Source organism: Macaca thibetana, chromosome 9, assembly GCF_024542745.1.
Source record: "Macaca thibetana thibetana isolate TM-01 chromosome 9, ASM2454274v1, whole genome shotgun sequence".
Taxonomy (NCBI): Eukaryota; Metazoa; Chordata; class Mammalia; order Primates; family Cercopithecidae; genus Macaca; species Macaca thibetana.
This window is the reverse complement of record NC_065586.1, coordinates 111,797,123-111,821,934: the sequence shown is the minus strand read 5'-3', so window position 1 is coordinate 111,821,934 and position 24,812 is coordinate 111,797,123. Positions and strand designations below refer to the sequence as shown.

The 24,812-nt window shown below is 35.1% G+C and overlaps 1 protein-coding gene across 4 annotated transcripts in view; it reads right to left on the bottom strand.

The window, feature by feature from the left end:
• The window catches only part of ATRNL1 (attractin like 1), an 827,091-nt gene that overhangs the window by 214,492 nt on the left and 587,787 nt on the right, over positions 1–24,812 (bottom strand). For 3 of the 4 annotated variants that reach the window (XM_050804667.1, XM_050804669.1, XM_050804670.1), the window contains one exon: positions 8,789–8,896. The exons of the other annotated variant lie outside the window; for it this stretch is intronic. In XM_050804667.1, coding sequence (XP_050660624.1) covers positions 8,789–8,896 — 108 coding nt within the window. The remainder of the gene's footprint in view (positions 1–8,788; positions 8,897–24,812) is intronic. 4 annotated transcript variants of the gene reach the window in all.

Below are 24,812 nucleotides of genomic sequence, written 5' to 3'. Positions count from 1 at the left end.
TAAAAAATAATAAATAAATCATAAAATATAACTTTAAAAAGTAATACAAATATGTGTTGAAAGTAATCCAAATGGATATAGTAGAAAGCAGGTCAAAAACAGATTTTATACACTTAAAATAATTAGTGAATTGGAACAATGTTCAGAATAAGCCAAAAGAAACAGCAGAGAGAAGTAAATAGAAAACAGAAGAGAAAGACTCAGAGATTGTGAAGATGGAAAGAGGTTTAACGTGCATCTAAGAGTCTTAGGAGAAGAATAAAGAAAATGGAGAAGAAAATACAAATGGGATAATGACTCAAGAATTTTTAGAAATAACCAAAGACTTGGATTCTCAAATATAGGAAGCACAAAATATGCCAAGCTGGTTAAATATAAATAAATGTATACTTTGTCCAGTTGTGATAAAACTGCTGAACACCAAACCCAGGGATTTTAGAGAGAAAAGCTAGATTGTAAAGGAGTGACAATTATACTGAAGGAAAGTTTTTAGTACAGTAGTTTTCCCTTAATCCATGGGTTCACTTTCCATGGTTTCAGTTATTTGTAGTCAACTGTGGTCTGAAAATATCAAATGGAAAAATTCCAGGAGAAAAAGATTAAATTGCACATAATTCAGACTTGGAAAAAGATGCGAATCATCTCTGTCTAGCATATTCAGCCTGCATCTACACTGTATAAACTACTTGCCTATTAATCACCTAGTAGCTGTCTTGGTTATCACATCAGCTTTGTAGAATCGCAGTACTTGTGTTCAAGTACCCTTATTTTATTTAATAATGGCCCCAAAGTGCAAAAGCAGTGATGCTGGCATGTTATTATAATTGTTCTAGTTTATTATTAGTTATGGCTGTTAATCTCTTGTTGTGCCTAATTTATAAATTACACTTTATCGTAGGTATATATGTCTCGGTTTGGTACTATCCCATATTTCAGGCATCCACAGGGGCTCTTGGAACATATTCCCTGGGGAAGGGACCTACTATAGCAACAATGGAAATCAGGAGCCAGCCACTGTTTTCACATGAACACAATGTTTGAGTGTGGTTCTCCCAGTGAAAGATAACTAGAATGCTTGATAAAGTGTATTTTAAATAATTTCTTAGATTGTAAAGAGTAAGAGGATACTGAAACTGGAGAGGGGAATAAGAAGACTAAGAGTTTATTATCAAAAGACATATGCTAAAGGGATTTCTTAAAGACACAGAGCAGGAAAGTGGAAACATTTTAAGAGGAAGCTCTGAAGGCAAAGAACAACTGTGAGCAAAGATGTGTACACATGCAACAAACCTGCATGCTGTGCACATGTACCCTAGAACTTAAAGCATAATAATAATGATTAAAAAACAAATAAAATAGACAGTATGTCAGTAAATTTAAACACACATTGATCATATAATACAACAACAATAATATTTAATTCAAGGGATGACAAAACTCATAGAACTTAACAAAGGTAACTAAAACAATGAAAATTGGAAGCAAGATTTAAATTGTTCTTACATTGGGAAGAGGGAAAAATGTTCATTAATTTTTGACTTAAACTATGCCTGTTAAAACGTTAAGAGTAACAACCAAAAGAAAAGAAATACAATTTTATAATCCCAGCACTTTGGGAGGCCGAGACAGGCAGATCACGAGGTCAGGAGATCGAGACCATCCTGGGTAACACAGTGAAACCCTGTCTCTACTAAAAAAAAAAAAAAAAAAAAAAAACTAGCCAGGCGAGGTGGCGGGTGCCTGTAGTCCCAGCTACTCAGGAGGCTGAGGCAGGAGAATGGCGTGAACCCGGGAGGCAGAGCTTGCAGTGAGCTGAGATCCGGCCACCGCACTCCAGCCTGGGCAACAGAGCAAAACTCTGTCTCAAAAAAAAAAAAAAAAAAAAAAAAAAATACAATTTTATAGCATCAATTGAGGAAAAAAGGGAATATTTTTTAAAGAGGGAAAAGTCATAGGAAATTCAGGATGAAAAGAAAGCAAATGGTCTTTGCTTTGGTCTGAAAATATTACCAAAAGACACAATAAGCTGATTAATTAAAGTAGAGAAAATATAGCATTTAAAATCAATATCTAAAGAGAAAACATTTATAGCAGGTAATTTACAAATGCTCAATATATTTGATCTAGAAGTAAAAAGGCAAGGAATGTTCCAATAGAAGGATGAAGAAAGATATCAAATGAGTTATTCTATCATTTCTAATTTTTCTAGAATTAATACAGTATTTCTTATATAATCAGATGACTATCAATAAATGCTTTTAAAATAGAAAAGGATAAGAGAATAATGGTCAACAAATGAACATCTAGGATAAATACAAGTGGTTACAGACAATACAAAAATACTCAATTTTACTAACAATAAAAATTTGATTAAAAGAAGAAAGAAGGCAACATTTCTTGTATCAAATTAATAAAGTTGTAACAATGCTAACAATCATGTTTGACAAGGATGCGGGAAAATAGAAATTCTCATACTTTGCTAAAGATAGTGTGAACAGAGACATTTCTAGAAAGTAAATAAGCAATATACCTCAAGATCCTAAAAGTTAGTAACTTTTGATTCAGTAGGTTTTTTTCATAAACTAAGGTCGAGTTATATACAAAAATTAAGTACAGTCTTTATAATAGTGTGAAATTAGAATAATGCTAATTGAAAATAAAATAGGCAAGTAAATGATGATATACCACAAAATAATTAAAACATATTTTTGAATCAAACTTAGAAGTGAAAAATGTTCTTATTCTAATACTGACAAAAACAGAATGCAAAATCACATATAAAATATGCTCTTAATTTTGTAAAAATACAAATATGCAAAATGAAAATGTTATTGGAAGGAAATAAAAGTTCTGGCACTGAATATTTATGGGTAATGGGATAACAAAATATTTTAATTTGTATTGTATCTGCATTAATATTTATCTATAATGAGGATGTATTCTTTACATAATCAGAACATTGATAGTAAATGATAATAATTAAAAACATAAAACATCACAAATCAGTTATAAGAAAAAAGGAAACCTGGGGAAAAGTAAATAAGCTAGCTTAGGCCAGTCACTGGAACTACTGTCCATGGATATGGCAGGACAAGAATGAGGAACCAGGGGGACCTCTGGTTGTGCCCAAGAGCAGAGGACTGGGGTCATCCTGCTCTAGGAATGAGGCCAGCAATGCTCTTAACAGGACAGCTGCTTCACTTCGACTGCCTTAGACTTTAACAATGTGTTTTTCACCTTGGGAGAGAGGTTTCTTACATAAGATACGAGGTTGAACTGTCCCAATAAACAGAGAATGAACTTCAGTGCGATGTCAAAATTAGCAGTTAAAACTACCAAATAGAAAGTAGACTCCAAATTAATTTTTTCTAGGTTAGGGGGTATTGAATTCACGTATGCTTCTCCATTGTCCAATGCCTTTTTGAAAACTCTACTTTATAGCACTCTTTATATGTGGAGAGAATCAAAACATTACAAATTTGTAAAATGAAAATTCTGGTATAAAGTAGTTAAATATATACACAGAATACTAATGAAATGATTAGTCTGGTAAAAATTAATCATGCTGTAAACATTGTCTTTAAAATTATTAATTAGCCTACTTGACTATAATTACCAAATAAAACCATCTTAAATTACTTTGTTTCTACAGAACTGTTACTTCATTAGCATAGCAAAACTACAAAAGTTATTTTTATAAGAAACTTCTAATATAAAAATAACAGAAAGCTTGTGTGCTGAGTTTATTGCAATTTAGTAAATCACTTTGATTTCTTTATAGCAATTTAGATTACAATGGATAACTGCTGGAATACTCTGATATACTAAGAGAGCCTATAACTTTCCAAGTGAAAGTTCTTCCTTAATATCCACAATTATCTATGACTATTTGAGCACCTGGAATCAAAGTATGCTATATGAACTTTAACTCTATGCTTTAAGGAACTCTATTCTTTACAAAAAAATTCTATAGATATATTGAGGTCTAAGATGTATTCTCAATTTGAACTAAAACCAGCACATATAAAAAGTAATGTGGGAAAGAAACCCTTGGGCCAATATGAGATTTGAACCCTGGTTCTTGCTCTAGGTGACCGAAATTGTGATCTTCAGCATAGGTCTGAAGCTCTCAGAGCCTCAATTTCCTCAATAGTAAACAGAAAAAAAAAAGATGAAATATGCTCTTCCTATTTTATATGATTGACTTAAGACTCAAATGAGATTGAGATAGTGTATGTAAAGGAATTTTGAAAAATAATGTTTTAAACTCAATTTAAACATTTCGATCGTTCCCAAGACCTAGCAAGTTCAAATTCAACCTCTAAAACAATCTTTAAAAAGAACAAAGTTGGCTGTAATCCCAGCACTTTGGGAGGCCGAGGTGGGCGGATCATGAGGTCAGGAGATTGAGACCATTCTGGCTAACAGGGTGAAACCCCGTCTCTACCAAAAACACAAAAAAACTAGCCGGGCGTGGTGGCGGCGCCTGTAGTCCCAGCTGCTGGAGAGGCTGAGGCAGGAGAATGGCATGAACCCAGGAGGCGGAGCTTGCAGTGAGCCGAGACGGCGCCACTGCACTCCAGCCTGGGCGACAGAGTGAGACTCCATCTCGGGGGGGGAAAAAAAAAAAAAACAAAGTTGGATGACTTACACTGTTAGATTCCAAAACTCGCTACAAAGGTAGAGTCATCAAGACAGTGTGGTACTGTCATAAGAATAAATAGATTGGTGGAATAATACTGAGAGTCCAGAAATAAATCCTCATGGTTATGGTAAATTGATTTTCAACAAGGGTCTCTAGACTATTCAATGGAGAAAGAAAGTCCTTTTCAACAAGATATAATCCAGTAATTCCACTCTTAGACATATATCCAAAAGAAATGTAAACATGTTTATACAATGTTTTTACACAAATGTTCACAGTGGCATCATTCATAGTATCCAAAAAGTGGAAACAACTCAAGTAACCACCAACTAATTAATGTATAAACAAACTGTGCCACATCCATACAATGGACTATCATTTGACAATAGAAATGACTGAAGCACTGACACGTGCTACAACATATATCAACTTTAAAGACATTATGCTAAGTGAAAGAAGCTAATCACAAAAGATCACATTGTATATAGTTTTATTTGTATGAAATGTCCAAAACAGTAAAATCTATAAAGATAGTAGATTAATTCTTGCCTAGGGCTAGGAGATGGGTGTCATGGGGAGGGGCTGAAGAAAAATGTGGGGTACGGGGACTGCTAAAAGGCATAGGATTTCTTTCAGAGGTGATGACAGTTTCCAAAATTTACTTTGGTGGTGGTTACATAACTGTGTATACCAAAAATCACTGCATTATATATATTAAATTGATGAACTATTGATATATGTTCTATATTTCAATAAAGCTATTTCCATAAAAATACCATATATTCATAACTAGATCTTGATCCCCAAATATAAAGGCCTTTCCTAAATGAGAATTTACATGTAATTATTTTTCCTTTGACATACTCAATTGAAATTTCTGAAAAAAACTGGTACAAAAGAAATAGAGGCATGCCAGTTATTAAGAGAACTGAGTAAAAAATAAAAATAGTAAGAATTCCAACAATTAATATAATGCTTTATGTTATACCAAGTATTTGCAAAAACGGCCCCATAGACAACAAAACAGTAAATTGGAATGAGTCATTTGTTCCCTCTCCTGATTTTAAACATGGAGATAAGTTCTCAAAGAGAATGTCACACAAAGTTTCTCTCTCTCTTTTTTTTTGAGGAGTCCTACTCTGTTGCTCAGGCTGGAGTGCAGGGGTGCAACCGTGGCTCACTGCAATTTTGGCTCACTGCAACTTCGCCTCACTGCAATTTCCATCTCCTGGGTTCAAGTAATTCTCCCGCCTCATTTTCCAGAGTAACTGGGATTAAAGGCGTGCACCACCATGCCCAGCTAATTTTTGTATTTTCTGTAGAGATGGCATTTCACCATATTGGCCAGGCAGGTCTTGAACTCCTAACCTCAAACGATCTACTCGCCTCGGCCTCCCAAAGTGCTGGGATTACAGGAGTAAGCCACAGTGCTGGACCCAAAGTATATCTTTGAAAAAAATCTTTTAGAGAGGTTATCTTGGTGAAAAATAAAAGAAATACATGAGCAAACAACTAGATATCAAAAGTAAAGGAGAACAAAGAAAGTTCACTGTTCTTTACATAGGCCATAATAAAGAAAGAAGTGCATCCATAATGTTTGGATAAAAATTACAGGTGGTATTAATATACGGAAGGAGAAACAAGAAGAAGTTGAGAGCATGTTAAAGTATTAATTTTATTTGAGATGGGCAGTGGAGGAATATGTTTTAAAAAGCTTTAAGCATAGCTAGGGAAAAATCACTATGAATCTTGATAAGGAAAGGGTAGCTATCAGCAACATAAAAATAGAATATGCAATATTCTGTTTAGTAGATGAAAATCGGTTTATGGACAGAAGCTGGGGAAAAAAACCCAAAAAGAAGCAAGGCTGGTAACAACACACACACATACACACACACACACAAAATGGGGTAGCTGAAATAAGCCTTGGTAGAACAGTAGTTCATGTCAGTGTTAATATCAATTAAAAATCAATATCAAATGATTTTTATACCAAATCAATAAAAAAAAAAAAACACATTGATTTGATTTATATCAAATCAATCAAAAAAAAAAAAAAAAAAAAAAAAAAAAAAAAACCAGGCCGGGAGCGGTGGCTCAAGCCTGTAATCCCAGCACTTTGGGAGGCCGAGACGGGCGATCACAAGGTCAGGAGATCGAGACCATCCTGGCTAACACAGTGAAACCCCGTCTCTACTAAAAAATACAAAAAAACTAGCCGGGCGAGGTGCCGGGCGCCTGTAGTCCCAGCTACTCGGGAGGCTGAGGCAGGAGAATGGCGGGAACCCGGGAGGCGGAGCTTCAGTGAGCTGAGATCTGGCCACTGCACTCCAGCCTGGGCGACAGAGCAAGACTCTGTCTCAAAAGAACAACAACAACAAAAAACAAAGTACATGAAAAAATAAAAAAGCTAACAGTTTTTTCCAGAAAGTACAGGTGTAAAACAAAAGGATATAGTGCAATCGGAAATGAAAGAATGAAATAAGGAATATCAGAGAATATGAACTAAAAATAAGTAGGGCTAGACTTTTTTTTAACTCTACAAAATAAAATTTAACGTTAAAAATTCACAATGATAAAGAAGGAACCAAAATTTGGAAAAAATAGAACATGAAGATGTAATGATTATGAACACATGGGCACCTAACAATACATTATTGAACACTATTAATGTGCAACTGACAGACTATGGTGACACAGTCTGTGTCATATTTGTTCCTTAAGTTTGTGAATTTTCTAGTTCTTTGATTATTTCTTTTCTTCTTTAGTCTGTGCATTACAGACATTTTTTTCTCTTGTTACTCGATTTTTAGCAGTATTTGAGAATGTTTTAAACAGATGGGGAAAAAAAGAATTTATAATAGTCCAAGAATAGTCTAAGTTTTCTCTGTGTGAAAGGTTTTTTACAAAAGTTATCTGAAACAAGGAACCAAAATGAAATTAGAGCACTTGCTGTACCTTTCATTTAATCATTCTCTTTTGTAATTTTTCCCCAAGAAGATATACACATACATTTCCTAATGTTCTAAGCTTCCATGGCAACCTGTGATCTAGAGTAGTAAAAAATCAAAATGTCTTAAAAATCATAGGGGAACATGCACCCAATATTTCATTTCCTCTAAAAACTGACCCTTTGAGTAGCATCCATGAGTTGTGATTTTTTCTTATTTTTTCAGAAAAACCAAAAATGCTACAGAGAGAATCAATTATATGTATACCTAGGTTTTTGAAGGATTCTATTTTTCCATTCCTTATTTCCCTTGACAAAAAATAAAATCTGAAAATGGCAACATAAAATTAGTCAAATAAAGGCTTTTTTTTGCGTTCTGGTCATGGCGTGACGCAGGGATTGGCCAGCTCTTAAAAAAAAAAAAAAGGCATCTAAAAAAGAATAAAATGCTTCAATTCTACAGTTTCTTAACCCTTCTACTTAAATATATTTTACCACATATAAAATGTAAACAAAAGTAATAAACATACAATTAAATTAGTATGCATCATAATGCTTTGAATTTTGCACCTTTAGGGGTTATTATTTGCAGAAACCACTTCATGGATTACTTTTGGATTCTAATACCATATTTAGTTGCATATGATTTCTGTTTCATCATACTCTATTTCTGCCTTTGCAATAAAGGAATGTAATAATACAGCAATTAACCACAAATAAAAATATTCATTTTATATGTGAGAAACATTCACTTCTCAATATTCAAAAATGAAGCTATGTAATTAAAATGCAACTCATCTCCACCCACGTTTTCTAAGTAAACTTTGTTAATAAAGATAGATGTGAACTGTTAACTAGGGGCACAGAGTACTCCAAAGACTAAATATAGGTGCTTTGTTTCTCCGATCATACCTATATCTTAAATTCCCTCAGCTCCTATCTGTCAGAGAACGGCTGCCAGGTGAGCAGTCTGTCACTCTTGCCTAGGCTAATAGATTCTCCAGTGGCTTTGGTTACAGCTCATGTCATACTATTAAAACTATGTGCCTTGAAAATGGCATAACATATGTAGCTGAATCTTGTCAACTCTAGATAATCAGACTCTGTTTGGCTTCATAAGCAGATGTAGATTAGAGAAGCAATATAATAAATATGCAAACACAGTGGTCCTCTTTCAGCACTGCTGTTCCTACCTCTAATGGCCCTCGCAGAAACTCTGTTTGTTCAGCTCCCACTTCCAGAGCTACATCAACAGAAGCAAAGGGACGGCTGGCCATCTGTTGTCGTTCTCGAAGCAGTTGCTGGAGGGGGTTAAAAATGATTTGTCTTAAAATAGGTTTAAATGCTCATGAAATTCAACAATATCTGGTTCCCTTTTTTAACAAGTGGCATTGAAAAGTTAGGAATCATGTTACACACATATCCATATCTCGAGTACTAAAGATGAAAATTACTTTCTCCCCATGGCCTCGGTTATATGTCCACAGAGGCTTTTAATGTATGGTGCCTACAAATAACTTTTCCCTTGACCTCCATCCTGTAGGTCTAATACAATGTACTCAAAACCACTTTGAAAGTCTCAGGTGAGAGGTGCTACTTGAGTAAAAAGCGTTATTACAATGATGGCTGTGCCAAATTTTCCTACTCAAAATAACTCATACTTTTGTCTTAGCTAAAAAAGAAAAAAACAGTAAAAATATTTAAGAAAAGATAATGAAAAGTTGCCAAAATGCATTAATAGAAATTAAAGGAACATATACCTGACAAGGCTAAGTTTTGTAAGTCATTAGAATCCCCTGTCAACTGCTATGGAACCAGAAGGAATTATTATTGGCAGTGTTTATAATTTTGGTCAAAGCCTTTGTTTATTATTCAAAATGAGTCATGATTAGTAAGTTGAGAAATTGTGTGCAAGAACTTCTAGAGCACCCCCACATACTTGTTTCTTTCTCTTTGTGACTATTCTGGGCTTTGCCCAAGCTAAAACCAATAAACTAGCAAGTCCCAACCAACTACTAAGCTAATTTATCTTTTTGCCTCTCTTTGTAATTATAATATTCATTAAGTCATGATAAAAAAAAATTGATGACCAGCACTAGATATTGCAACTTTTGCCCTTCTCATTCTATACAGCTAATAAAATTATTATTAAATATTAAAATAGGACGTGTGATGCAATTAAATACTCTTTAAAATGAGAAGAAAATTATATTATTGAAGAAAGGCAAAATTCTTGAACACAACGAATGGCTTCATTATTCACAGATATTTTTAAAGATTCTCTGTTATTAACTTAAAATGTTAACTACTCATCTTTGAATGTAAATGGATGTAGTCCTGTGAGTGAACATTCATAAAACTCCCTTGTAGATGATAAAGGAACACGGGCCAAATTATTTAAACACAAGTTTATTTATTTAAGCAGAAGTTTAGATAATAAACTGCCATCACACTTTATTATTTAAAATTTTTGTTTTAATAGCTGGTTTTTATTATTAAAAGAGAACAGTCACATGACAATATGGGATAGAAATAATGCAACTGTTAATGAGTAACAATTTAAGTTTGTAGATTACATTTTTTTGAATAAATTCATTTTAAAAATACATATTCAAAGTAAAAAGTGAATGTGATCTAAATTTTCAAATTATTCACTTCAATATAACTTCAAAATTATATTATTAAAAATACAGTTCCTGGCAAATAGAATCTGTTTCTGCCTCTCTCAATAGGAATGGGTAATTGATCTGAATAGTATTTCTATGCAAAATGCAAACATAATGTTATTTCAGATGCTGAGGGATAGTAAATGCGGAAGACACCAGGTTCTTTGTCTTTGGTAACAACACATACACCAACATGCCCAGACAACACACACACGAATATACAATCTACCCTTCCTATGATCATGTACAAATAGTCTTGAGAAAATTGTAAATTCCACTTTGTGTTTGAACACAATTTTCTAAGATTTGTATTATCAATTTTCTCCATTTGTATTAGCTCTCCTCAGCATACAAATGGCATCTCATATGACAAGTGATTGCTAGAAAAAATGAACAGCTTCTTTTTCCTCATCTTGCCTTTTCCTTATATCTAAAAGTAAAAAGTCTACAAAATAGAATTAATGAATACTCAATATCACACATTGTAATATAAATCAGCAAATATTCCAAACTCACAATCGTTGACAAAAAATAGAGTGCCATGGACTATAATATGTTACTGTGCCTCCTAAAACTCATTAAAAAAATCAGTGACTGATACTTTTGTTCAATTTTTAAATTTGTAGAATGCAAAAGTATATTTAAAAATTCTAGTTTGTTTTCTGAGCTTTGTGTTTCCATCACTTTTTAGGAACTGAATGTCTACTAAATTACTTTATATAAAGAACAAGAAAAATATTCTTCCTGCCCAGGACTTTACTACTACAGCTTGTAAAGCAAGTCTGGTAAAATGGAAATAATTAGGGCACAATATAGAGTATTAGTAAAGTTACAAATAAAGAATTAGACAAATAAATTTATTCTGGGTCACCTAGTGGAAGACTGGTGAGAGAGCCCTTGCTGAAACAGCTGAGTTTCTGCCTCTGGGAGACTAATGCAAATGTTCTTACTGTGAAACTTAGGAAGAGAAAATCATTTTCCCCTGTAACACTCTTGCTTTAGCGTGATAGCCCTAAAATAATCAAATGGAGTAAATTGTGATGATCTTTGCAAATGATTTCTGCCCTCCTCCCCTATTCTTAACAATTGTCCTACTTTTAAATACCAGTCTCTCCACTTTTTAGCTGTTTGAGCTTAACCAAATTATTTGGACCTCTCTAAGCCTCAATTTTTCTCATCTATAAATAATAACAGTACCTACACTATGCCTATACCTTAGAGGACCTGTTTTAAAGCCCAGCTGTTGCACTTACTAGCAATTGGATCATAATCTCATTACTGAGGCCTTTCACTCATTCTTTCTCTCTATAAAATGGGAATAGCAATAATATCTTTAAGTCATAAGGTTGAGACTAAAGAGATCACACACTTGGGCTGTTCTGCACACAGGCTGGCACATTGTGAGCACTCAATAACTGCTAATTGGTACAATTATAATGTTAAATTTCAAGCACTATTTTTATCTCCGAAGATGGCACACTAATTACCACAGGCCCATTTTCTTCAGCAATAGTGACACATTTTCCTCTACTAGTCTCCCTTTTAACAAATGTTGCAAATTTATGAGACAGTTGGAAAATGTCATTATTGTGGTAAAATGAATTTAGATTTGGAACTGCCTTCCACCATTTGTGACTAAGAGTGATAAAAACTCAACCTGAAAATTAGGAAAAAATATAGAGTATTTTCTTAAGAAATTTTGAAAATTAATCTATTTTCTAGGATTATGTTTTATATAAAACGAAGTTTAACATTTTGTATACCCATAAGAAGCCATATAGCAGATGTGTCTGTTTTATAACTAATCTGCTATTGCCAATTATTCAGCAGAACAATAAAGCCAAGAGAACAAATTGATCATAATACAATAGATTATAATCATACTGCCATAAACATTGTTGTGAAGAAAATTTAAAAATTAAAGAGATGTTAGTATCTTATTAGTTGTACATAGTAACTGTTTTGCTATTCAAAATCTCATATAAAACAAACCATGGAATTAAAAATGATATGAAAATCAGGCTGGGTGCAGCGGCTCACGCCTGTAAGAACTTTGGGAGGCTGAGGCAGGTGGATCACCTGAGGTCAGGAGTTCAAGACCAGCCTGACCAACATAGTGAAATCTTGTCTCTGCTAAAAAAAAATAAAATAAAATTAGCCAGGCATGGTGGCACATGCCTGTAATCCCAGCTACTCAGGAGGCTGAGGCATGAGAATCACTTGAACCCGGGAGGTGGAGGTTGCAGTGAGCCGAGATTGCGTCATTGCACTCCAGCCTGAGCAACAAGAGCGAAACTCCATCTCAAAAAAAAAAAAAAAAAAAAGAAAAAAAGAAAAGAAAAGAAAAGAATATCTATGCTTAAATTTGACTACCAGGCAGAGTCGGGTAGAGTCACTGATTCTATCAAACATGAATACAGATAATTCTTCAACTTAATACTATTACTTCAAATATGGTATCATTCCCCAAACTTCATACTCGCTACCTTTCCAAATACCGCAAGACATATAACTCTTTGAATGACTTTAGGATAATAATCCTTAAAACTACACATACATGAAAAACAAAGCAGTAACTAACTCTGCCTGCAATTGGCTTCTAAAATGTTAATAGCATATATAAGTGATATGGGTTGACTGTGTCCCCACCCAAATTTCAACTTGAATTGTATCTCCCAGAAATCTCCCATGTTGCGGGAGGGACCCAGTGGGAGGTAACTGAATCGTGGAGGCTGGTCTTTCCCATGTTATTCTCACGACAGTGAATAAGTCTCATGAAACGGATGGGTTTATCAGGGCTTTCTGCTTCTGCTTCTTCCTCATTTTCTCCTACCGCCACCATGTAAGAAGTGCCTTTGGCCCCCCACCATGATTCTGAGGCCTCCCCAGCCATGTGGAACTGTAAGTCCAATTAAACCTCTTTTTCTTCCCAATCTCAAGTATGTCTTTATTAGTAGTGTGAAAATAGACTAATACAATAATCTTATATATATGTATATACCCATGCATATATAGTACATGGGCATGTCAATGTATGTAGAAAGTATAAGCATGACTATGCATATACATTAAGTAAATTACTATTGAAAGTAAATATATTATCACTCAAAGTAAAATTAAAACAAAAAGTCCAAAATAAGGGATTAAATGATGTCAACAAATGAGGGTCCTGTTGGCATCTGGATAACACTGATTATATAATTCATATGACCAAGACACAGTCTCCACAGATTTTTAGACCTGGTAGGAACCTCACAGATCCTCTAGGCAGGAAATTCTTCAACCTGCAGATCACGGACCTCTAAAGGGCAAATAGATGAGGACTAGAAAAGTTATGAACCTGTCACTAATAGATGATACTTTTAATTTTTTCCCTGCAATTTCAGTGGATTAAATCATTAACTTACTGCTGTCTTCAGAAGTTAACAGCCCCTCATCCTGAACCAAAATGTAACTCTACTTCCTTAAATTCTTTCAAGAAATAAATCAATCAACTCATATTAATGCTTAAAAATAAAACAAAAGGGAGTAAATTCTAAAAGCCAGCAAAACTACTTTAGATTTACTGACACATTCCTATTTGCTAGATAAGAATTTGAAAATTATCTTCAAGGCAGAATTAGTTCAAAGCTCAGACATTTAATTGGAAACATTTCATTTATTTGTTGTCTTCATGTAGCTCAGTGGTTCCCAAACTTTGTTTTTTCTGTAAACTTTGGCGTATATGCAATGCCACCCATACTCTATACTGAATGATCTTGTTTCTTAAAGATATCAGCCTTACATACTGATTGTAGATCATAACTTCAATGTAAAATTAGTCTCCTGGAACTCTGGAAATTGTCAATATTAACAAGAGCAGGGGGCTACAAACTATATGACCTGATAGCATCAACATCAAGAGCAGGGGGCTACAAACTATATGACCTGATAGCATCAACATCAAGAGCAGGGGGCTACAAACTATATGACCTGATAGCATCAACATCATTTCCTTGTAATAAGGTATTTTTAAAAGGTTCCTACTGGCAGGAATTAAATAAAATATACCTTACTTTTATAAGTATGGTCCTTTTAAGCATGGACTGTCATTGTTTAGGTTAATTTAGGAAATGTCAAAGAAAATGAATAATCTTCATTAGCAAATCTTCCTTATCTTTACATATCTATGTTATCCATTCCTACTTACACATCATGGGAGACAAAACAGTACTTCTTACAGGGGCAATTCTTTGTAATTAAGTTTTGAAGTCAAGAAAATGGAAGGGGTGCCTGACATCTGTCCATTGATAAGTCTTCATGAAAATAAGTTTAATTTAAAAGGGATAAGAGCCAGACACAGTGGCTCATGCCTATAATCCCAGCACTTTGGGAGGCCAAGGCAGGCAGACCACCTGAGGTCAGGCATTCAAGACCAGCCTAGCCTAGCCAACATGGCAAAACTCTGTCTCTACTAAAAAATACAAAAAACGTATCCAGGCCTGGTGGTACACACCTGTAATCCCAGCTACTCAGGAGGTTGAGGTAGGAGAATGGCTTGAATCTGGGAGGCAGAGGTTGCAGTGAGCCAAGATCGCCACTGCACTCCAGCCTGGGACAACAGAGCAAGACTCCATCTCAAAAAAAAAAAAAAAAAAAAAAAAAAGAAAAGAAAAGAAAAGAAAAAAAAAGGGGGGGTGGGGGATAGAATTTTACCAAAATTTGAATTTTTCTCAACACAAAAGCTGTGTCTTGAAGCATATCACAAAGTTGTTAAGCAAATCGGTTAAGCTTTATATCTTTGGATAGACCTTGGTAAAATCATTTTTTGGTCAGGGGTATGATCATGCTAATTTGCAGTGTGGAGCAAACAAAGAAATATCCCTATCTGATTATCACATCCATTCCAGAAATTTCTAATATTTGCTAACACTGAGTATTTTGAAATAAATTAGGAAAGGATTAGAATTTCGTCATTTCTTTTTAGTCTAAGTGAAACACTAACATGATCCAGCATAGACAATCCCTGGTTTTTCTCAACGGTGTGCTTGCTGACTTCTCATTAACAAAGAATTCCAACTTGTGAACACTTTTCCAAAAGAAAATCACTTAAATCTTCATAATACTGAAGAGTTAATATTGCATGCAAAACTTTGATTATGCAGATGATATACCTGTGTATACTTGTTTTTATCTTATACCTGATCACATATCTCATTTTGTTCCCTAATGAGAAATGAAGCTCTGTATGTCATGTGGCACATCTCTTCATGCTTTAGCAATAAGAAAATAATTTTCAGTAAAGTCTTAATGCCTTGTCAAGAAACTTCATTAAGGACTGGAAGCAAATTATGACGTTCTTTACTTCAAATTCCAAAGGATGATCTTGAATAGTTTAGACTAAAATTCTAGGAAAAAAATTCTTTTTTTCCTTTTTTTTTAAAAAAAATAAAATAAAATAAATAAAAGCCTATTTGTAGAAAAATTTGATAAGAGTTTGCTCATATCAAGATTTCCATGGTGAATAAGTTTGCTTGTAATAATTAATTGAATGAATTTTTACTGAGCTCTAACTGCATGCCGTTTTCCTAGGAACTGATGTATAGGGTAACCCTTTTGATTCTATTCAGCAAGCTTCTCCATGCCAGCAAAAAAAATACCAGGGACTCTTCTGAACCATGTGCCAGGAAACTGGAAGTTGGCACACTGGCAGATAGTATAGTCTGATATTGCAGGAAGTATTTATGTAGCCTGGAGTTAAAAGCAACAAAGCTATTCGTTAGTGGATGAAGACGTCCATATATGCAAAAATATTGCAGAAGTTTTGAAGGTGACTCTGGGAAATTTTAAAATTAAAATATGGACTCTAAATATTTTCTGTGTTGACACAGATAGCATCACTGATAAAGACTTTGCCAAAGATGATCTCATTTCAGGATAAAAGAAATAATGCAAAATGGATTTATGTAGGAGAGTCTTATAAACTGTGCTATGGCTTGATACAGGCTATGCTTTCTGGTGACCAACAGGAAATTCAATGGGCCTTTGCAAGGTAATATTTTACCTTGCTTTTTGTACTTGTTTACATTAAAACGAAATGTTGAAAAATGAATGCTTATTGACAACTTTAAAGAATACTCTGGGCACTTAAGAATCATAATTAACAGCACATGGAAGTCTTGTTTGTTTGACATTGACTTACATAAACAAATAAATAAAAGTATTACAGAAAAAATTGCTGTGGGAAACAAAATGGTCAGGGGAAAGGTACCGTGCAGAAGGAAAGTGCTTTAGATGGAGTGGTTACAAAAGGGAAATGATATTTGCCCTGAAACCCTAAACAGTTAATCAGAATAGGCACACATCCCCAAAAGCTCAGTAGTTGAACATAGAAAAGTTTATTTTTTGCTCACACAAAATCCTCTGGTCTAGGTAACTTCCCATCTGGTAATTCAGCAATATAGATTGCTTCAATCTTGTCACTTTCCATCTCAACCCAAGACTTCCCGAAGAATCATGGCAGAAAAGGGACTAGTGAATTGTGTATGGACTTTTCAGTGCTTCAGCCCACAAGTGACACACTTCATTATCAGAAATAGTCACACAGTCCAACCTAATTACACAGAAGTCAGAAAATGTAGGGTGGCAATTGGAATGTTAGGTGAATGGAACAAAGGAAGCTAGAAAAGAACTTTTCAGGCAGGGTCCAGGGGCTCACACCTGTAATCCCAGCACTTTGGGAGGCCGAGGCAGGCGGATCATGATGTCAAGAGATCGAGACCATCCTGGCCAACCAACATGGTGAAATCCCATCTCTACTAAAAATACAAAAATTAGCTGGGTGTAGTGGCACACACCTGTAGTCCCAGCTACTTGGGAGGCTGAGGCAGGAGAATCGCTTTAACCCGGGATGTAGAGATTGCAGTAAGCTGGGATTGCGCCACTGCACTCCAGCCCAGGTGACAGAGCGAGACTCCAATTCAAAAAAAGAACATTTCAGGCAGAGGGAAAAGCAAGCGCCACATTTTGAGGCAAGCCTGAGCTTAAAATATTCAAGAAACAGACAGAAAGAAGCCGGAATCTTAATAAGCAAGATGGTGAAGGGCAGACTGGCCAAAGGATAATATTGGGTTTATCAAGATTAAGATACACTGAAATCACATCTGTAAATCATTAGGCACACAGGAGCTAAATAAATTCGATTCATTGTTTTCTAAAACATAATTTTCTTTGTATTTCTCAGACAGTCCATTCCTATGGTGTTAGAATTAGCCTGGAACAAAATGGCACAAGAAATAGGTTTTACCATCCTCAACTAAAGTTATTTAACACATCATTCAGAAAACAGCAACAGCAGTTAATCTCAAATACAATGAACCTAGCTCTCTCAATAAGTATCGAAAGGTCAATTTTGTATGTAACCTTTTTTAATACAAAAGGCCAGGTGGTTATAATTTATCTGAGCAAATCAAAATGAGCAAAAGGATGAGTACTGAAAAGGTCATTTAAAAGCTAGATCCTCAGAATGGATTTTAATACATATTACTCCTCAAAGAGCAAAAATGAGAACCTGGTTAATTTCAGATTTTGAAATCTGCACTTGAAAAAAATTTTCACACATAGAATACCCCCACAGTCATACTATGGAGTATATTTCTTCTCAAACTTAGAAGTTTAAGTTGTGAAAGAAATACCTGTCCTGCTCTCAAAGAGAAGGACAAATGAATGCTATGTCTTTGACATCCAGGAAGTGCACAATATGATCAAGTCAACCTTGACAAGTGGAAATATAAAAGCATCTGACCACAATAGAAATGACACACTGACTTCTGCTGTGTGCCAGTAATTTATGACTTGAGGCTCTTGCTACAATAAAGCTCAGATCAATCTCTCAGTAGTTCTCCCCACCCGAAGAAGTAATTTACTAAAGAAAGATTTCTTTTCTCCCTGATTCTGGGAATTAATGCAAAGCTAATGATTCAATTCTGAACTACAACATGCTAGTTTCTAGGTTAAAAAATTCTAAATGCAACATAATCCAGTTAGCTTTTACATTTAGTGTATAAGGAGTTCGTGTTGAACATTTCAGTAGTTTATGACTATAATTTTGAAGTTCTTCAAGAGGTTCTTAAATCTTCCTGGCTACGTAAATGACCCAAACACTGGCATTTTCCATTTAATCAATACATATTTTTTTCTTTGAGGAAATGGGATTATTTTGCTATTAGCTAATGGAATCATTTTTAGTTCAATATTGCAAAATGCTAAGAAATGGTTCTTCAGTAAAAAGCTCCTTTGTGAAGACATCTGCTAAACATAATTTTTTAAGTCTCCAGTGGAAGATACCTATAATGACCATTGACTAACTGGTGTGATAAATGAATAGGCAATCTGACTTGTTTTCAATATTTTGTGAAAGGAGACATGACAGGCATTTTTTTAAAAAAATGAATTTCAATTGTTTGAATTTTTTTAATGTGAAGGGCAGTTTGATGTAGCACAGATTACTCATGACTGATATAAATCAGCTTTCTTATGTACTTGGAACAATGTGTTAAACCACAAAAATCAAAATGTGAGAAAGTCACAGACTCATTGGAATAACTCATTCTCAGATTTGGAAGCAATACTGGAGCTTACTTAGTCCAATGTTCCTATTAAAGCAGGCTCAGAAGTGCTGTGACTTACCTGACAGATGGTCATCTAGGGCCCTTGAATACCCTGATACGAACTTTGATCAAGACAAGTCTTCTCTATTTAGCATGTCTATAAGTAAATTTTTGAAACTAAATTCAGAACTTCACATTGGTATTTATCATAAATTTTTCATGTTTTACTGTTGTGATTGCTTGTAACCTATTTTTTTTATTGAGTGCAGAATTCTCTTTGAACTTTTAAACTTCCAATGTGTTAGTTATCTCTCTGCATGTGGTCTTTCACATTGACCCCTATTCCATTTCCCTGAACAGATCAATGCCCTTTGGGGGCAAAGAGAATAATCAAGATAGTGAGTTGCCATACTTGCTAGTAATTCAACTCAAATCATAAAAGCCACCACAAGAATGAGTTTTGCCTTTTCATATTCCAGGGTTCCCTCCATGTAGTATATCAAAAGATAGGACAGATAAGGTATATGGATTTAGAAAAATTCAGTTTATTTTCAAACACTATGTCCACTCAAGGTGGCAAGAGGTATATAGGTACATGATACCCAAGAAGTTCCCTAGCTAGCAGACTGGGCATGTTTTCCCTTATTTTCAAACTTCATGAAACCATCTTTTGTCCACTGCAAAACTTCTCCAAAACTTAACACTCCTTAGCCCTTGTCCTGGAATACAACTTTTTGGACCATATGTTATTGAATTCTAATTTCTGTACTTTGTATACATTTTTATAAGGAGTGGGTTCTAAACTTGGGGCAACTGAGAAAGGCATCTGAGTATTTCTGACTTAGCTGGCCCCTCTCTAACTGATGACCAGACAGATTTCTTGGCTCATTCAACCTCTCATGGTCCAATGATGCTCCCAAGAACTTTGCAGCCTCTTCCTCTATGTCTTCTCTGCTTCACCAATCAACTGGTACATTTTCCTGAATGTATTGGCTTATGATATATTCCTGCTAAGAGGACACATCTAAACCTACAGTTATCTTCCCTTTACCAAAAGCATTTTAACTTTCACCAAATATATTCGATATACTTCACACTTAATCTACAAATTCCCTTTATTCTAATATATGTCCTTTCTATGAATTTTCCCATAAATATCTAAATTTGACAATCAGGCCATTTATTTCTCGGTTGATGAAAATTTTAAGTGGATCAGAGAAAAGAAATAAATGCTTCATTACCCTTTCTCTAGAAATGGACACTTACCTAGCAATCAATAATGAATTTATTGAACTGTTGGGGGTCTCTGATAAAGTTTCTATTATTAAGTAGACGCTTCTCATCTGCTTGAGATTCTGAACAAGTTAAAAAGTAAAAAGTGAAGATAGACAACACAATATCATTGAGACAGCCACGTAAAATAGGCCGCCTGGCAGAACCTCTGATAGGCCTGCGCAATGGGAGGAGTGCACACTGGGTGGAGCCTTGGGAAGTTCCTGCTATTTGCAGCTGGAGGAACCTGGCCTCTCCTGTTCTGGGGTGGTACCTGGGAGTCAATTGGTGAGATGCGGGCCTGTTAACAGGAAATTCTCTCACTTTGCTGAGTTTTTTTTTTCTTTTTGCCCAATAAATTCCATTTTTCCCACTCTTAAATGTATCTGTGAGCCTAATCTTTCACGGTCATGGGATAAGGATCCCATTTTTAGCTGAACTAAGGAGAAAGTCCTTCAACATCATCTTTATTACTGATGCTGTTTATTTCACTTAAATTTAGAAATCAAATAAGCCACTCCATTTCCTTAAGGATAGAAGAATTAACGGGGCAATCCAGAAAACAAAAATGAAGATCACTGGACTTCAACTAGGGCCAAGGCCTTAATGTACTGTTTACTATGCAAGTGCAACTATTCCTAAGCTTCGCTGAGGCAGTGACTTAATTATATGGAAAAAAAGGCTTTGGCAATTGTTGAGCAGAATATTTGCTGTTATTCAACATATTAAACTACAAAGAAGTCAAGTTCTAAATTTATAGAACTCGAATTTTAATTTTTGTACTTTGTATACATATATATGAGCAGTGAGTCCCCAACTTGGGGCAACTGAGAAAGGTATCTGTGTATTTCTGTCTTAGCCAGCCCCTCAGCAACTGATGACTAGACAGCTTTCTTGGCTCATTCAATCTCTTATGGAGAGCTGATAGATAGATAGATAGATAGATAGATAGATAGATAGATAGATAGATAGATATAAAATAGAACCCGAATGAGCTTTAAATGGTTACTGTGTATATAAATAGATATTTGTGTGTGTATATATAAACAGAATGTGAATGAGCTTTAAATGGTTAGTGTTAGGCTTAAGTAGCCAACACTAGTTCCTTTACCTAAAATTTCATTTTCTACTTCTTCCCTGACCACCTCAATTAAAATGCCAATCATCTTCACACAGATACACACACAAACACACACACACTGCCACTTTCCCTCTTCCTTATTTTGTTTTTCTCCACATTATTCTTTATCATCTAATATACTATATATTTCACTTATTTGTTTAAAGTTTGTCTCTATTGATAGTATTGGGATTTCTATATATGTTAATCTCAGCATCTAGAAAGTAGTTGGTAGATGGAAGATATTCAACAAATATTTGTTGAATTTAAAAATTAATTTAGGACCAAGATAGGACCTATGGATGAAACTTACAACCATTTAGTTTGAACACAAGCTCAAGGTCACTCTCTACCACGTGGTCTTAGATTGTCTCTGAATTGGCTAATGACAGAGGAGAGACAAATACTTCCTGGGAAGTGAAGTCATAGAGACATATAGTGGCAACAGCCACAGCAAAATAAGACTGAAATGCCTTCTGGTTAGTCACAAAAGCATGGGTGCTATTCACCAAACACAGTCACTCTCAATTTAGAGTTGGGATATATGGAAACTAAAAAATTCTTAAAATACTGTCTTGGAGGAGAAGGCTTGAATAAGATGTGCTTGGGGCTGATATGATTACAAATGTCTAATTTTTTTCTTTTTTTTCTTGAAACACTGTCTCGCTCTGTTGCCCAGCCTGGAGTGCAGTGGCACAATCTTGGCTCACTGCAACCTCCGTCTCCTGGGTTCAAGCGATTCTCGTGCCTCAGCCTCCCAAGTAGCTGGGACTACAGGTGCATGTCACCACGCCCAGCTTATTTTTGTGTTTTTAGTAGAGACAGTGTTTGCACCACGTTGGCCAAGCTAGTCTCAAACTCCTGACCTCAAGTGACCCATCTGCCTTGGCCTCCCAAAGTGCTGGGATTACAAGCATGAGCCACTGTGCCCAGACACAAATTTCTAAATTTTGCAAGAAGGCAGCAATGTCTCTCTAAGAGATAAGTATGCATAATACCAAAATCAACCATTTGCTTATGGATTTCTCCCACTGAGATTTAAACTCATAGCTCACGAATTCTGGACAACTTGTATAGACTGATAGGTATCATGGCAAGATGAAAATCAGGGTTTCACCATCTACCCTTCTTTCCTTAGACACCACTGAGTCTCTGTTACGGTGTCTGGCCACACTAAGAACTAGGTTTAGGTATATCATTTTGCCTGAGATAACTCATTTAAAGGGTAGGAATTGGTCTGTTTTCTAAATTTGATGACTGCGTGGCCAGTGCTCTGAACATTTTCCATATATTATTAATAATTTGTATTATTTAAAATTAGGTCCATGGAAGGCTTGGCATTGAACTAATATAGCAGTGTTGACGCTGAAGGAGCTTTATGTATTCTGGTGAGAAACAGACAATCCCAACTCTTCCTGTGAATGGTGAATGCTTATGGCTGAGATTAATATTGAAGAATGTTTAATATTTTAATAAGAAATATTGAAGAATGGTTTTGGAATTTATTTGAAGAATTTTTAACTCACAAAGGCAAAATAATTTTAGACTTTACTTATGGTTTTAACTTGCCAACAAATAAAATCTTTTAAACTTTAATGATTGTTCCCTGGGAATTTGATAAAGTGAGGAGATTTTATTTAATTAGGGCATTTCTATGTTTTTGGAATTTTATTACTGATGTATCTTTATGCATTCTAGTATTAGAGTTATTTAATATGGCCATAGAGTTATATATAATTTAAGATAAGAAATAAGTTGGCGGTAAATTTCCAGCTTCGGATACAGAGTGTCATTGAAGCTGATTTGATATATGTCCTGTTCCAACCCATTTCAGAATCTTCTCAATGTAGAATCAAAACTGACCACCATGGATCTCAGGATAATGGTCAAAGCAGCTGACCTTAGAATTGGCCTCCTGCCCAAATAAACTGCTGATCTCCTCTCTCACATAGTTGACCACAGGCTTTATGGTTAAACTCAGTGGCCTAAGAGAACAGATGCAAGGCAAAGTTAGAGGGGAAAGAAAACCTTTTGCCCTTCCTAATTTTGATGAAGAAGTATTTTCCATAGTCTCCTAGCTTGTCTCCTGCTCTTACTCATTGTGCTCCAAGGAGGTGAAATGATTAATTCTACAGATGAATCTGCCTGTCTTCCTTTTAGAAGCAAATCTGCCTGCAGATGATGTGAATTTGATTTGGATCCTCTCTCTCATAACTTATCTGGGAAGGCTACCCACAGGAGGCAGCATATCTTAATGTATTATCCATGGCAGGTGACAAAATCTGCCTAATTCTGGAGTTCAGAATTAGCAAAATAATTTGGTTTATGGACCCAAAGTTATGTCCTTCAGCATGAGTTTTATCAATAATAAAAATGATATATTGACCAGTATTTTCAAATTAACTGTTTAATTCCTATTTGTTTAGAACCCAGAGAAAGCAAAGAGTGCTAATTATTGGCCCCTCTCAGAAGCCACCACCACCAACTATGCTATTACCCAGTGTCCATTTTTCGATCAACTTCAAAAGAACACCAGATATTCATAAATGCCATTATAAAGTTAAGATATATCATATCTGCAGCATAACATTGCTGTATCAGTCAGGTTATCCTTACAAAAAAGAACAAAAGTTCATTTTGAAGCCTTAACTCACTTGTAGCTTTACACTTTCTAATACCATTACTTAAACTGAATAAATGAATGAACAATTTATTGGGGTATTTTATTTTAGCTCTCTTGCCACAGAATCAAAATAGCTTTCCTGTAAACATTTTGGAATAAATGTTGCTAAAATCTGGGGGTATGTAAATGCTTCTCTTTGCTATTCTCTTTCCTTTCTATTATATACTCTCAAATGGCATGATGGTTTTCTCTCTCCCGGGACGCCTACATCCCCCGCCTGTTGGTTGTTCATCTTACTATTCTCTCTGTCTTCTCAAAGTTAGAGCTATTAGCAAAGCAAATCAAGAATGGATCACATCTTCAGCTTTCAGTGGAATATCCAGACAGTTTCTGCTTCCCTATAATTACTCTATCTTGATGCAGCGCCAAATTTGTAACCTGTCTGTGGGACAAAGACAATGTGTCACAGGTCATGCAATTATGACTACACACACTTTCAGCTCAAGGGAGATCTTTTGGAATTAATTCAAGTGCAGTACTCACTGCAGTCACCATCTCCAAAATGTAAATAATCTGATTCATGTACCCCTTTTCTATTTATTATACTCTTTCTGTCGATACTATCTTGGCTTACACTGATCTTCCATGTCAGGACTATCACATAAACAAAGTAAATAACTTACTGATGAAATACATGTTCCAAAGCTTCTAAATTTCACCCAAGTCTCTGCATGCTTTCAGTGTTATTTTATCGTTTTCTTTGAGTATAGGATAAATGACTCTTTCGTTTGAAAAATGCTGTATATTATACTAAGTCATTAAAGAATTGAGATCCCTCTACAATGCAAGATGCTTTGCTAAAACTACAGAAACTAGCAAGAAATAGGACAGAGTGCTTGTCTTCCAGATTTGTATCCTACTTAGAAAATTGAGATTTAAAGCATAAAA